This window comes from Atheta coriaria, unplaced genomic scaffold, assembly GCF_025399875.1.
Source record: "Atheta coriaria isolate IRGN ID8LTWV9N9 unplaced genomic scaffold, Caltech_Dcor_3.1 hic_scaffold_9_pilon, whole genome shotgun sequence".
NCBI classification, from domain to species: domain Eukaryota; kingdom Metazoa; phylum Arthropoda; class Insecta; order Coleoptera; family Staphylinidae; genus Dalotia; species Dalotia coriaria.
In genome coordinates, this window is record NW_027045451.1 from 5,930,682 (window position 1) to 5,947,739 (window position 17,058).

At 38.5% G+C, this 17,058-nt stretch overlaps 1 protein-coding gene across 3 annotated transcripts in view; it reads left to right on the forward strand.

Moving 5' to 3' along the window:
- hth (Meis homeobox homothorax) overlaps positions 1-17,058 on the forward strand; it is a 69,506-nt gene that overhangs the window by 4,545 nt on the left and 47,903 nt on the right. For all 3 annotated transcript variants that reach the window (XM_065311450.1, XM_065311448.1, XM_065311449.1), the window contains exons 2-3: positions 3,783-3,997; positions 8,417-8,558. In XM_065311450.1, the coding sequence (XP_065167522.1) occupies positions 3,783-3,997; positions 8,417-8,558 (357 nt within the window). The remainder of the gene's footprint in view (positions 1-3,782; positions 3,998-8,416; positions 8,559-17,058) is intronic.

A 17,058-nucleotide genomic window follows, 5' to 3' on the forward strand; every position in this document is an offset into this window, starting at 1 on the left:
GTGGCGGTGAGATTTATCTCGATTTTTGCGCCGCGCGAGCTCGAATTAATTTATTTTTGAGAACGCCACGCACGTGAAACACGAAACATGCACTCACTACCCGAACATGCCGGGAACAGGAAGCCAAAATATCAACGCTAAATTTAGAGATATTCGAAATAGATCAAACGAAATTACATTTAATATTTTCTGCATAACACGAAATAAGTATTCTAAATGTGAGAACAGGAAAATCACAAATATTTCACATCTAATATTTTTGATTTTATTTTTCAAGAAATAGAAATTTTTTTGTGCGTTGTGTGTGTATCTAGTCCTTTTTTGCTCTGGTTGGGCCGGGATCTATTTTTAAAATCGTCGTAGCTGTGGCTAGCGCATCACGAAATGACGAAGAGTGAAAAGTGCTCTGAAAACCTCCGGTCGCGAACACATGAGAGCCACACATGAAAGCATCGGAATGATGCGTTCGCTGTCTGCGAGGCAGATAGAAGGGAAGCAACGCGCCGAGATGAGATTCGAAGCGTTTTACATGTGCGTCGAGTTAGTTATGTCGCGCCGACGACAAAACTCCGTTAAAAAGCGACGACCGACCCGAGAGCGTCATGTCGTGTGTGTGGTGCTATTTTCGAACGCTTTTCCCAAACCCAACGACATACCAGACAAAACTAAAATCCCGCGTGAAGAGTAACGACGAGAAAAATTAAATACCAACTCAAATAAACAAAACAATTGAATAAAATTCTTATATTTAAAATCTGGCAGGAATATTTGTTGTGGTCGAGTGAAAACGAAATTTATAGCGGAAAGAAATAAATCTCAATTTTAATTTGCCACACACTTGTGACAGTCGCCGGGCATCGGCCGTCCACAAGTGCGAACATTATTTACAACCGCAGAGCGCTGAATAATTTGTGGCTTGGCATTGCTGCTGCTTTTTCTTGCCACTTCTTTATATTTCATTTTTACTCGCGATGAACAATTTACACCAAAGCTCGCGCAAATTAAAAATTTTCATAAAACGCTCGTAAACTATGCTTGCACGTCGAGACCACATCGTGAGCACGAGTTTAATTCATACCTGTACCTGTAACTTATGTTCTTATTAAAATATGTAATAGAAAAAAATCCATTAAAACGAAAGCGAGTAATGCAGGAACATTGAATTTTTTGTAAGCGCCGCGCAGCGGGGTAATGAATAAAGAAGTAAAATGTTAAGGTAAAAATCTAGCTGTTTCGATCGGCGTTTGTTTGTTTGTTATTTATGTAAATGTCGGTTGTCGGTTGTGCGCGAGAGCAGTGCTATGTTTTGCATACTAAACTCTCAGATTTTGAATAATTACTGAATAATAAACGTTCAAAAGAACGCACAAAACAACCGCGACACGATTCGAAGCCATTCTAGTGATTTAGATAACACTAACCTAAATTTAACTTGGCGATCTTACAGTTAGATGGCGTTAGTTGTCATTATGATTAATATTTAGGTTATGTATGAAATTTTTACAAGTTGTAGTTGAATGAATATTGTGATTATATGCAAGTATCTATATATTATATTAGGATATCAAAACATTAATTACTAGAACGTTGGTAAAACGCACTGGTTGAAGTTTATTAGGGTATAAAGATAATTCAACTATAAACCAGCGTTTTCTCACAATTAATGAACATAACTCAAGAAAACTGAACGACACGTTTTCTTATTGAGTGCATTCAGGTGGAAAAAGTCCAAAACTAATTGCGAATTGATTAATAATTAATTAAACGCTGACTTAATGTAGTCATAAATATTTATGCGTGTATTTTTTGAAGGAATATCGTGAAATTTACTTAGTTAATATGCAAATATCAAATGTGTATCCATCTCTGCCGACCGGTAGGGAAGTCCACTAATTAATTATTTATTAAATTAACGCGGCGGCGCACTGTGTGACGCAATTAACGTCCTGTGCTTTGTGCTTTGCCGGCAAGCCGATTGGAACGCTCATCATCGATACTTGCTTAAGGATTTTATGCGCTTTGAATGGCCAGTGTAACACATCCGAATAATGTGTGCGCAAATAGGAGCCGATCGAAGCGAATCGCGCGGTTTACGAGCGCGAAATGTATAAAATCAGAAATTTGTGTGCGCTAACTTGTTGAGTTTGTATACTATACCGCGCTAAGAGTTGAGAGGACAAGAGCGAATGCAAGATTTGTATGTACCACACCGCTGAAGGATGTGGACGCGAAAGACACGCGTTTATCTGCCGGGTAATAGGGTAATGCCCATCTCCTGAATGTATTATGCGCTCGTAAAATTCGCTTCGTAAATGAAAGCTCTCCGCGCGCGCGCACGCCGCGTAAATAACTTACAGAAACGGTAGTTGTGTGTGCCAAAAGGTACGCGCAAGAACAAATAAAAACAATCACGTGTCTCTCACATATAAATAAGCAAAACTTTCGTTTTTGTTAAAAAAAAGCACATTTTAAGACCTTGTATGTTCGATTTTTGTGGTTTGCTGATTTTAATTTCAACGAAAATATTGTGTTCACATAATTTCTTGATGGTGGTTGATGACTGTATATTTTATCAAGGGTTGGTTGTTGGTGGAAGTTTGTTGTCGAGTCATTGCAACGCAAGTTTTCAATAACGGCGCTTCAGGAGCGCTTTCAAGCGTCGATTTTGAATTTTTCATGAGGTTTACACACTGTGCCCCGCGTGTTATTCAACGTTCAGTCATGTTTCTCCTACCGGCTTTTGCCTGCCTTTTTTTGATATGAATAATGCCCTGACTACACACATTTTCCAAAATGTGCACTAGCAATAGTTCACAGGGGCAGACAGTTGTTCATTTTATTCCCCCTACTTTTTAATATAAAAAAAAACACTGGAAAAATTATAGGTTATTTTGTGTTGATTGTTTGTTCTGAGTTTATATAAAATATCTTTTATTCTACATAGCTAACTTTTTGTGTAATGTAAGAAAACAACAAAATTATCTAAATAATTACAATTAAATCGCTATTAATGTTTTGTAGCACTTGTAACACTCGTGGTTCGTGTTGGAGTTTTTGATCAACTTTTTCACACGCTGTAATAGTTCAAACGCATGAAAACCAATGTTTCTAAGCTCTTCAAATACTACTATTAACTTCTGTGCTTTCTGTTGTTTCTGTTGTTCGTTACACAATGTCAAAACATGGCATAACTTAATGTGCGCACAAAATCTAAAACTAAACACGCTGCTTCTTCACTGCTACATTTTGATATTCTTGTTTCCCTTTTTGGTTGGCTGACTGCTTCCTTCGAATTGTTATCAGCAGAGTGATCTACTATAAAATAACCGAGTTCCTATTGAATACAACATGTTTAGGCCATGAAACGTAACTTTTTTCGATTGTTAGGCGCATGAAAATCTCTGTTCTGTTTTCATGCTATATTATTATCTATATTTATGTTTTGAGTACAAATGCAAGTGGTTTTTAATTAAAATTGAAAATGTAGCAGGAGAATTCATTAATCTACAGGATTTGTGTTTGAATGCTTCGTATGAATGTGTTGTTGAGGTTTTGAATGTTATTCATCGATTTTGATACTTGTTTGTAATCTGGAATGATAACGCACATGGCTTAAGTTAATCCCTAAAGACCTTGGATAGATAATCGGTCGAAATTAGATGAATATCAATGAAATAACACGAAATAATCCAAAATGTGAACACGATATTTTTCTACACACAGATTGTTGTAATTTTTGTGGATGTTTTGCGATGTGATTTTAATTTGTTTGTATTTTTTAGTACGACGATGGGATTCACCCCGGCTATATGGATGGCGGCGCGGGCGGCGGTGGGTTGTACGAGCCCCACGTCGCGCACCGCCCCTCCATCCACCACTCGCCGCATCTTAACCATGCGATGCATCAGTACCACGCAAACCATGTGGCGCCGGCGGCGAACCATGTCATGGGCGCCGTGCCCGACGTCGGCAAACGAGACAAAGACGCCATTTATGGGTGAGTAACATAACCTCAAAACGCGTTTGATGAAATGGCGACGTTTTTAACGAAATTCAATAATTCGTCGAGTTATTTTGTTGCACGACAAAAACAAGAAGCGAAAATTGAGCAAAAGCAAAAATAAAGAAGCAAAACAAGCCGCTGGTCGCAACCAGTCGCAGGCCGGGATGCGCCGCATTAAAATTGATATTCATGTGCATAAATTAATTCAAATTTATTATCGTCCGTCGGAATGCTGCGCCGTTTCGGGCTCAAGACTCAAGACCATGCGCCTTACATTCGTAATCTTCTTCTTGCCTTCACTTTTATTCTCATTTTCTCGCACACGCATTTCCTATACTCTTATTCTTACTCTCCTTATCTTGCTCGTCACGCAAGTGAATGCAGAAATATCAATTTCGAAAAAAGTTTCATAATTTTTTATTCACCAAAAAGTCGATCAAGATGAAAATTTTGGGTTCGCTGCTGCTTTTTGAAGGGGGACTTTATCTCTACTCAAGAAAATAGAAATAAACGTCTCGGAGGATTCGCTCGAAAAGAGGGAACAAAATATTTAAAATTCCCTTGGAGTCTTACAGCTTTCAAGGTCTCAACGGGACACGAAATTCCCCAAAATGAACGAAAATTGTTTAGTGTCTAAACCACAATATAGATAACTTCTTTATGTTTTTTTAAATTTTAAAATTTTTAAATTTCTTAAAAAAAATATAAAAATAATTGAAATGTTTAAAGTTTCTACATGTTAATTGTTTAATTGAAATGTTCGACTTGATATTTCATCGTTTCTGTACGAATGCAGCTGATAGCGTGAGCGATATTTAACAAATAAACCACATTTTGTATACTATTGACGTCCTCATCGCAAACAATGTTATTTTGTCGATTTTCACATCGGAATTTAGAAATAATGTTACAAAACTTCACTTTAACTTAAAATAGCTTCGTAGTTTTCTATTTATTCCTACAAAACTGTGTATTTTTTTTAAGTTATCATATGATTAGTTAGTTGTTTAACATATTTAACAAATTCTTGATAAATTTGCTCAATATCGCCATTACTGTCACTTGAAAATAAGACTAGAATTTCAAAATTAATATTCGATTGTAGTTTTTGTGGTTTTGAACGTGTGTGCGCTTATTATGCTAATTGGTAGAATATGTGGTGTGTGCGAGTGTCGTCTCCGCGCGCGTCGGCGTGTAAACGCTTGTCATTAAATTTAATTACAAATTAAAACGCAAATGAGCAAACAATAAGTCCCGCCTCGCGCGTCGCAAACCAATAAAGAACCGGACTTGAAGAGTTCGAACGTTGAATTTCACTGACTGAACAAACGAAACTTTAATTTAACGAAGAATACATATTCCCCCGAAGGTGTCGCTTAATTACTTAGCACATATCCAAGTATAATTTTAACTCTAACAAACGCTATGCTCAATATAGAACAAATGTTATTTACACATCACTATTCAAAGGCATATTGCACTATAAAATTTAATATTCAACAATTGCGAATGCAAACACACTGTATGTGTGATGTGGTGTAAATCATGCGAGTGTTTAGTGCATGTATTGGAACCGCACATAAAATTTAATTACGCTTAGCACTTTCCTGCTCGCGTTTTCGTCCCGTCTATGCGTATGTGTGTGGTTTTTAGGTTTTAGTTTTGCGTGGTGAGTTTTTATTACTGATGCCTAAGTCGAAAGTTTTATACATAATCGACGTGGAGGTTTGTTACGCGGATTGCATACACTTCAAGAAAAGGAAAGAAAACCGGCAGCGGACATTAAAAATTATATTATGCCCCAGTACGACCAATTAAATAAAGCAAACACAATTTACAATTTGCTGCGCTGTAAACTTAAACTTTACCACTGCCAGAGTTTGTGTATTTAGAAAAAGCGAAAAATGCTCCGCAAAATGCGCGTGAAACACAAATTGAAAAGGGCAAAAGATATTCTTGCATTAAATTTTATGACTGCCAACTGTCGATTAAAGTTAACTGCTGACACACTTGAATTAAGTGTTATTAACTATCAGTATCTACCAAAAACTGTGCTCAAAACAATTAAATTTTGTTGTTTTTTTTTTGAGAATTGATTATAATTGAAATGAATTCCAACGAAGTTGAATACTCATGAAAACAACCCTTAACTTCTCTCCACTAGTACCTAGTTGTTGTTCTTGTGGAATATAAAGACGAAGGAGAAAGGCAAAGAGGAAGAAGCAGCTGTAATGAGAATAAAGTGCAAATCGTGCGGCGTTTTAATTGTTTTTACATTGCGTATATACCTTGCATTTAATTGTGGGCGAATTGTTTGCTTTTTCATTCATTTATTCCGCCCGCAATTACCTACCCTTTGCACGACGCGAGGGAGAAAGCTCGCGCCGAGAGGAAAGGGATTAAGTAAGACAATGATTACGACAATACAATAAGCGACCGGCGATGAAAACACTAGTACGCGCGGTAGTTTTCGAGGAGTGGCGAAAGGGGCGGAAAAAGGGTCACGAAGACAAAACCACCAACGCGCGCAGCACAAAAACGCCAAAGGACAATACTCAAACCAATGGACAATGAGTAATTTAATATCTTGCAAGGCGAACACAATGAGGAAATCACATTCGACCGTGTTAATACATTTTTTTGTTCTGTAGAACAGAAAAATATTTTTAAATTGGTTTTTTAAAGATTCCGGGGGTAGTTTTGAAGGTATTTTAATTATTTAAACGTGGGGTGGTAGATAATTAAATTCTGAAGGTGCATAGTGAAAGAATTTTGTTGTTTAATACATTTAAACATATTTTATTTTATGTTAAACATCAAATTTATAAATTGCTCCTTAACAAAAAAAAATGGAATTATTTTCACTTTGTATTTTAAATATTCTGAGGGTAGTTTTGAAGTTATTATAAAAATTTAACTTGTAAATTATAAATAATTAAATTGTCTACCAGATTAAACTAAGAATCAACTTTTTAGAAAACTCCTTAATGGTCAAATTAAGTATTAAACATTTAATTTGAAAATAATTTTATGAAGACGTTTAATTGTCTCTAATTTCTGTAATGTATATAATAAAAAAAAAGAAACAGGAACGTAATAAATAAGGCATAATTTGACTGATTTTTTTTGCTCGGTGAAAACATTTTTCCATATATAAATTACACTCGCTGCAATAATGAAGCATAATAAGCAATAAACAACGCAGCGACGAAACGAGCGCATATCTCATTGGCTGTCACTCGTTGATTGCACATTACGTTCATTATAATTTACTTCGTCGTCGAGTATTTTTCATTTTGTGCGCTCGCGCGCTCTTGTTTTTCCTGCTTACGCGCGTCTCAATAAGCGTAATCAATAAACGTGCTTATAACGCGCATAATGCCATCGCACACAACTTAATATACTATTCTATAGAGTAATGAGAGATAACTGGAGCATGTGCAAAAAAAACCACAACGCACGAGGCTTATTCATTAAAATTATTAAATGAATAAAATGAATTGAATGAATGAACGAATTCAATGTTAAACATTGTCTCGAATGCTCATAGAGAGATAATGAGAATTATTGTTGCATTTCGAACATTTTCGTAATCAATAAGTTTTGTTTTCCGGGGGTAATCAGGCAAATCGTCATGCGGGCGTTTTTCTAACGATCATCATTTCGAAGCCAACACGCCGTTGTCTTAGCGTCGTCGTTGATTTATTTCCAGCTCGTTTTGCGTCGATTCCGTCGTCGTCCTGTCATTATTGCGCTGGCATGTAAATGATGATGATTACAATTGGATCGACGCTTTGTTTCCCCCAGCGCGCATGTTTTTTGTGTTTTTATATTTGGACTGCGGAGCGTTTTTTGCTGTTTATTTGTAGCTGGCGAGCAGCACATGGAAAATAATCATGCGACGCGCGTCGATTGGATTTATTTATGGCGTGCTATGGATGTAATTCGCGGGTCGATAGGTCGCGATCGTCCGGCCATTAACGGACACTTGGACACTCGGGGACAAACTCACAACATTCTTCTTCTTTGCTTTGTAAAGCACTTTCTTATAGGCTATAGTTTAAATCGCCTTTGTTTGTTTACATGTAACACACATGTGGCGTCCATGTGTCTCTGGAAATATGTAGATAAAGAGCGTGTGCGCCGAGTAATTAGTAATTACAATCATTACAATTGCCGAAAATGTTTATGGCGCCGATTACGGACCCGTATTACGCCCGAGAACGGCCGTTTAGTGACATTTATTCGCGCTCGTAAATCACGCACTCGGAGAACAGCGACCGCAAATCGATTTTCTACTCAAAACTTCATCGCTGTTATAATCATTTGAATCGAACACATTTTTTCTAAAAAATTAGAATAAATAATTTGTTTGTTTTTAATATTGTATGCTAATGTAATTTTCTTTTTTAGGCATCCACTGTTTCCACTCCTAGCACTGATATTCGAGAAATGTGAGCTGGCGACGTGCACGCCACGAGAACCAGGCGTGGCTGGCGGTGACGTTTGCTCCTCGGAGTCGTTCAACGAAGACATTGCCGTTTTCTCTAAACAAGTAAGTCACAAAACTCAAAAAACACTTAATCTAATAGCCATTGAGGTTAAAACTGCTTCGAAACGTGACTGGATTAACCATCACATACAGTGTGTCATTAAATAACAATTTTGAAGCGTTTTCCGATTACAAAACTCGATAAATATTGATTTCCTTCAACGAGTGCTTACATGACATATGCACACATCGGCCTGACGTACGAATAATACAAAACTTCTCCGCACATGTCCCACGCACTCCACATCACACACAGTGTGTTGACGCATTTCTATAAATCGTTGATTTCAAGTACTGGCGTTTCGTTTTATTTTTTTCCGAGTGATAAAATCAGTTAATCGATAGCTATATGCGATGCGCAAACAAACGGTTTTCAAATCGGATTTGTTTAAATACATGCACATACACATCGCGTGTGTTATCACTTATCACAACAATAAACATTCAAAACTAACCAAAAAATACAACTGCTGCTACAAGTTAGTCAACTTGGAATGTTTGCTCACCGTTTGAGACCTGAACGCACAAGACACGACTGTGTGCGTGTGTGTGATTAGTGTTATCAGCGGCGTGAGATGATAACGGCGCGTAAAACACATGTTTTCGTGTAAATCTCTTATACATCAACTGCGTGTACTCTACTAGGTACACAGTGTATATAAATATAATACATACAATGTGTTCATGAAGAACTTGCATAGATGTATTCTGTGAATGTTGTTTTTGTGTACTTGGCATAAAACGTGAGCTTCGACGGGTAATATAAATCGAGCGCCATTAAAAATTAAAAACTTATCTAGTTTATTAAACATTAATGGCCCGCGAGATGGCCATAAGCGCGGCAATAAAAATCGTTGAGGCGTTAATAAATTATTCAATTTTCAAGAGTGTCTTGAAGTGCGACTCACTTGCGCCGCGCATAAAAAATCCCAAAGAAATCATCGCATACGTATGTACTACTAAAGTATGAATACCCGGAATTGTAAAAAGTCAGAAAGAAATCGTTAAACATAGGTTTGATAGTTGTAAGAAGGTATTACTTAGGGAACAATTAAAATAACAGAAATGAACAACGCTTTGTATTCTAATGAGCGATTGTGACGTAAGAAACAAAAAATTATGAAAGTATAACCAAAAAATTTCAGATGCTTATAGATTACTTTTGTAAACCTATAAAAAAATATCTGTAAATTAATTTGAGACGTACTTGAGTTAAGGCGTTCGGTTTGTAATTAAAAATTAGTTACATTAGTTACAATTAAGCCCTCATGCATTTTTAATGAACAAACAACCGTATTTACACGCGTTTACTTTGCCGCCGAGTGTGTGCACATCGAGCGCGTATTTTTTTTTATTTTACGGCCGGTCGAAATGTGTGTATGCAGCGTATTATTCACAAAGTACACTTGGCGCAAACTCGGCTCTCTCAAACTAAAATAAAAATACAAATTGCCGTTATAAAAATTTTATTGCGCATGAGCTACTATTATTTCAACATATTCGACATGGTTTGACTTAAAACAGAAGTGTGCAAAGTCTCAGAAAAAAAGCGTAAAAACGGTAGAAGATTCTTTGTTCACGTGTTATCAGCGCTCACTGTTGATGCAGAAGCTGTATGCATATATATGAGTAATGGGTAATGTTGATGTTTGCCGAGCAGTCACCTGTTATAATCTTTTTATGAATTAACAACCTGCTGTGTGGGCTTTCTCGTCATAAAACAATTACGATGGGTTTTCATATTTTCCTCAACATTTAGTCTGGTCTAGTTTCATTGACATTGAGTATTTTTGAGGTTAGGTTGAGAAGCGAGAAGAAGTTGAAAGGTTTGACAAGTTGTCAACAGGCTTAGGAAAATATTATGCTTTCGTGTGCTGCTGGTCTCGACAGAAGCAGTTTTCCTACGAAAATAAACACCATTTGTCGTTTCAGGTTAGGAAAACAATCAGAGTATACGTATACATTACTCAAATTGATTTCGAAAATATTTTTCTTGCTTGTTTTAATGAATGAATGAACGATGTTATCTTCTCGGCCATTTTGTTTCTGGTTGTAATTGTAAGTCGTGGGGTTTTGCTTCCTTGTAGGCTCGTCGTGTTTCCGCAATAAGTTATTATCGAATCATCCCTTCCGTTAGGTGCATTCAACACGACGAATGATTTCACCCCTTTGCTGTTTGCGTTTGTTGCGGCGCTGTCTCCACGTTAGGTCCGCTTGGCGCGTCCGAATAGGAAGATGCCGGATGGGATAATGGTCGGAATAAAGGGCGATTTCCTCTTATTATATTCGACTTGCGGAACGACGGCGGCAGCAGCAACAGCGAAAGGGTTGCGCTTACCCCCCGAGTACGTTTTGACTTTATAATTACTCATTTGCGATTCCCGAGTGAATGAATTCCGTGTTTCGGCTGCGGCTGGGGATGCCGCCGAATGGGGATGGATGTATGTCGGCCGCGTATGCAAAATACGTGTCAACCCCGTTAAATCAGAGGCACATGTCCTTCGCTTGTGTGATATGAATGCGAATGAGCGAATAGTGGGGCTGAAGGCAGCGCATGAATACGGTGTACATGTTTGTATTTTATGCATTTTATACATTACCTCGTTTCGTCGCAGATAGGTGGTGTGTGTGTGCCCAGGGGTGCAGCACCGCCGCCAACCCTTAGTTCTATTTTCGAGCAAGCGCTATGCGTCGAGTTTAAACGAATCATAATCGACGCATAAGTAAATTTAAGTGAATTTACACGTCGAGGGTAAAAACAACCCTTATTTTACTAGGGGTGGTTGCCGAAGATGGTTTGAGAGTTTTTGGCTGCCGCCAGCTGTCCCGGATCAACCAATCCGCAATCCACAATCAACACCAACACGCACTGACGTGCATACAGTGTGTGTTGATGTGAATAAATGCAAATAAATCGGATGAGAGTTTTGATGGACGTGCTGTGCCCGCTGGAGGTGAGGACTAGATGATGAGGGTATCACTCTCATCGATGGTGTGGTGTAAATGTATTCATTGCGGTTGATGCGCCCGCGTGCGTTTGTTATTTTTGCGGGTAAACACTGTAACCGGATTTAATCAATCGCAAAACATCCCGAATGATAATAGTACACTCGTTTATGAGGGATTTATGACCGTAAAGTCGACATAAATCAAACAGGGACAAATTTCTGATTTTTTGCTTTCTAAGAAGTTGAAAGTTTTTCGTTTGAGGTTTTTTTGGGTTGAAGTTTTCGATTTTAACGGTAACGGTATTTTAGGGCGCACGCCTCTAAACACCCCTAAAATAGACCTTTTACTTAGGCTTAGCGCAGATGTACAAAAATGTAGCAAACGAATTCTCAGAATTTAAACTCTAGAAATCCAAGGGAAACGAAACTAAAAGCAAAACTTTCAAAACACAATTTTGAAAGATACCTAGAAATGCCCTAAAAGTCAAAAGTTTTAAAATTAGATATATTCTAAATAAATATATATTTTACTCAAGTCACTGCAAACATGTTTTTTTCTTGCTTTAAAAATGTAATTCATGTGTGTAAATGTATAGAAAAATCTACAAATGTAGGCATGACAAGACACCAAACAAGATCCGAGCTGCGATTCGAGACACGCGGCGAGACAAGAAGATTTAAAAGAAACTCGTTAATCAAGTGCTTAAGTCACCAACCGCATTGCGCAATCAACCGATGAACGATCACTTTCGATTTTTATACATTTCCAACTGTTTTTGATTTTTTTTACGCCGCTCGACCAATTATACTTCTTGTGAAGTTGGCGATAAGAAATGTTCTTCCTTCATAAATTCTGAGTAGCCACAGATCCAGATCTGGTCGCTGGTCATATTGTGATTTACTCGCGCGCAAAACCACAGAGCACCAGTGCGCGCGAGTTGTGACTTAATTTAAGTTTCCAATCGCATTGGCGTTGTTTATGTGCGCCATGTGCAAAAATGTCGGCCTCGCAATCGCGCCATCGACGAGCGCGCGCGCGCGCCTCGCATATTTCTTTTCTTGGTCGTCGCTGGGAGAGATATAATATCGGCATGGCAGAACGGCCCAAGAGGTGCGCGCTGTTCGTAATATTAGCCTTTCGTAATATTCCCCATAAAAGTAGTAATTTACTTGTTGCAGTGAATTTATGACTCTGCGTTGTGACTTCGTGGCGAGCTGCGAGCAATCAGAGCTGAATTCTTATTTCTCTCTGAACAATAATACTGACTCTCCTACTTGTAGTGCAATGTTTGCACATCGTTTTCAAGTCGTTCAGCTATCAGTTTTTGAACAAAACGAGCTTTCAACTGCGGTAAAAGTGAGTGAAAACCAGTAAAACGCGATGAACATGGCTGATGTTTCAGGCCGCGGTTTACGACTTTGATAAAAATGCACTAAAATCGGAAAACGACAGGCGGCGGAACTTAAAAACGCGTAAAAACCACCTAAAACCACCCGAAAACAGGCATTTTTATGTCCGACCACTGTGACAGCGTCTAGAAATTAACTAAAACTTAACAAAATGCCTGCGCGCACATTTCATTACAAACATTCCTTTGTATCATTTTGTCACACTTTTACGACTTTACGACCTTTCGCCTTCCCTATATTTTTTATGTACGAGTTTTTCCATTCTGAGGTTTGGTTTAAATTAAAAATTATAAAAACATGATGCCTGGGTACGTATTGAACATGTATGCGTGTATGACGTGAACGTCAGTTAAATCCCTACCGAGAAAAAGTCATGGTGAGACGTGGTGGCGTCCCGCGGAGCAGCAGCGTCCACGAAATGCGCATCCAGCGCAAAATCCCTCGGCGGGGCGTCCGTTAACCACCTTTTACGGCCACCACCATTGGGTGCACTTATCTGACTCGCACGCTGCACACTTTCCCAATATGCATTGCGCTTTTATTGGCAGTCATAAGGTGTGTAAAATGCAAAATGAGCAACAAAAGCCCTGCAACAACTGACTTTGTGCGTTGGCCTTTTTCGCTAGCTTAGCCCTAAAGTCATAATAAACTAATCCTTTGACCAGCAATGCGACTTTTATTAACTTTACGTACTTGGAAGGTAACATTTTCAAGGAGGGTACCTTCAATACATTCCTAAGCGCTCCTATATGAAAAAGAAAAAAAAACAGAAAATTTCAAAGCCGTTAGCTTGATGGACCTGGTGTTACTTGTTAGCTTGGTGGTATTTTAATGGCGCTTTTAATTATCACTTGGAGATTGTATTGTTTCAAACAATCAGTCCTTAGGGGTTGTTGGTATGATTTATTGCCGTCCAAAGTGATGCATCATTCTTTTATAAAAATATCTCGGGTTGAAATGTTTTCGAAAAACACGCAAACCCAAAAATGTTCTGTTTTTGATTCGATTTCATTTCGTTGAGCATCAAAAGATGAAGCTAACGGCCTTAGGGTACCCAAGGTACCCTGTACCAATGGGTTGCCTTTGTAGACATGTAGACGATTTTTTCTTGTTTGAAATTTGGATCGCTTGATACGGTTTGCCGGTTGTTCGGTTTTGGGATGGTGAAATACGAAACGACCGTGGGGCCTTTTTTATTGCCAGCACGCTTCGCGCGCAACACACGCACACAACACATTCATGGTTGAGTTTTGGGGTTTCGGTTTTCGAGTCTCTTTCCTTAGAGAACCAAAAACATTTCTAGTTTCCAATGCGTCTACCTGTGTGCCCTAAAGATTTGTTCCATTTTCATACAGTATGTTTCAATACGTTTTCTTCTCTTTTTCTAAATTTGTCCATCTGGTGTGATGTTTCTTGGCGTTGATATATGTGAACCGTCTTGCTGGAAATAACATAGTAATTTACCAAACATAAATATAGATATTATCCATTAAACGTTCTAAACTCAAAGTGACCAGTGTTGAAGACCAAGGAGGTGGTACCATGTGTAATTTTCGTAAAATAACATTTAACACATATTTTACAAATTGCGTTTAGTTTAGCTTATTAATTTCGTCAAAATAAATTCCAAACGATTTGATTGGTTACGTTGTGGTGATCAAAGGGCTCATTATCATTCATTTTCACTCCATTTAGAAGCCTGATCTGAGAGTGGGCACTTGTCGATCCACATTCTTTCAGGGCCATGAAAAGATCTTTGAATCTTCGTTTTGCTTTCTGCTCGGTGTTCATTTGAATATAAAGAGGAGCAGGAACAGGGCAGCGCATTGAAATATTTTATTCTGTTTTGTAGTGTGTGCATTACGTGCGGATGTGCTTGAATATTTTAAGGGCGACGCCGAAGCCATTCAACAGCACAGACAATTCCGACCACTGTTCGGCATTAAACTTGCACGATGAACGGCGTGAGCGCATGGCCCAAAAAGTAACCCAAAACGTGGAACCGAAATACTTTTAAAATTACTCAAAACTGGTTGGAAAAAAGGTCCGCGTGGAAAGAAAGAAACATGGATACGCGTCGCGCTCGGCAATGGGTCTTGTTCTTATTGCATGCATGCTGGTAGTCCCTGGTAGTGCAGAGAACGTTGATGGTTTCCAAGAAAACGGCGTGCTTTACGCGGAATTCGAGTTGCGACGCGACTTACTCAAGTTAAGCGCTTGGATTCTCGTTTGTTGGGATGCGTCTCGCGATGCAGTCGTGTCTCGTCATGTTTTCTATTAGTATTCTCTCTTCTCGCAGCAGGCTGGTGCTGCGGGTCTTTCGCGAAACGTCAAAAACACTTTTCGCTATGCGGCGTGCAGCGCCGCGCGTCGTGTAATGAATAATGTAAGCGCAAAACGCAACGCTCAAGAAGACGAGACTGAACTTGAAACGAATACCGTGCAAAACGTTCAGTAGCTCTGGATGTGTGTGTAGATATTTTTTTCTGTTTTGTTGCTCAAGTTGGACGTAAACTCTGGAGTTGAGTTGGATGTTGTGTTGGCTACCGTTCGGCGGAACTCGTGTGAAAAGCCACATTGTATGTTGAGCGCATGTGAGAACCACGCGGCGGCGGCTCTTGGGCTGTAATTTACTGGCCCGGTAATTAAAAGGTGGCGATTAATGGCCAACGAGCGCCGATCGGCACGGCCATTACGACCGACAGCTAAACATACACAACTTGGAATCAATCCTTCTTAAAATCAATTCACTTTAAAGCAAAAAATTAAAAATTATTTAAAAATCAAAACAAATTTACTTCAAATAATTTATATTTATTGAAATTAATAATATTGTTAATGTTTTTGAATAAAATTTAATTAAATTTAATTGTTTCTAAAGTTTTTAGCTTGTTGTGTACGTTAAACATTTCGCATCAGTCTCTTTCAAGCATGCCAATGTCCAGACACGCTTGCTTCTTCAGTAGACCGTCAGAATTGAACAATAGCACACAATAGTCTTCTAAAAAACATTTCTTAACTTTTTTCTTTCCTGTGATATTAATTTCCACCCGAAACTTGTGCATTTATTGACACGTCTGTTGTTCATCTGCTTAAAATTTAAATAACATTCTGGTTAGTAGTGGTTATGGTCGTAAATATACTTGAGTTTCTACTACATGTTGTTACTCGTTCCACGGCGCTGCTTGGTCGATGGACACCACGTGGTTCGTTTACAGGCCCTCCCGACATAAATTATTTTACAAGCGCCCCGCTATAAATTATTGCGCCGTTCACGAACGGCAGGTGAGTGTCCGGCAGGGGGGCAACGATTTCAACCCTCTCACCATCAGCAAGAAGCAATTCTTTGTAGCGCGCTTGGCTTCAAATTCCTTCGAGTTTACGTTTATATTTATATTGCCATGAATACACGACTTTTAAAGTCATGAGGACGTGGCGTGGTGACCATCATAAAAACATAAACCGTAATAAATGAAAAAGTTACTACGAAAATTGCCCAAAAACTGTTTTGGAGGTTGTTTTTTGTTACGTATTTCCATTGTCACGAGTCTGACTGCAAATAAAACAAAAAATGACGAAGACCTCGTCGAAAAACTTCCAAAAAACGCATTGAAGATGCAACCGACTGCGACTGTTGCGCCGTTGTTGTTGTTGCAGCTACTGAAAAAGAAGAACACGACGCAACGATCCAGTTTATTCTGCGCGTCTTCAGTTCGGTTCGGCGTGTTGTGTGTTTGCGTGGACAAAAGAAGAACGTCTATGCGTTCCCTCCGCGCGTCGCATTCTTCATTCTTTATTCTCGCTGCTCACCTGTGTGTGCAAGAGAGGATATTACCTGCGTCCGAAAACTCACAACTCAAAACTAGCTCGACACTCGCTGAAAAGCAAACTTGAACAAAAGTGAAACCAAGTCGCTTGAAATAAAACGAAATTATATTATTAACATCCACAACGCATCCTGCTTGAACTAATATAATAAATGCCCGCTTATTAATAGTTGTATGTGTGCTGATGGCGTAGTTAATTATATAAATAATTTTTCATGCAATTGCTGCGCAAATATAACAAGAAAATGGAAAATGATTTAATAAAACCGCGTGCATTGTATCTTGGATATATCGTGATGCTTGTGTGTATTTATCAAC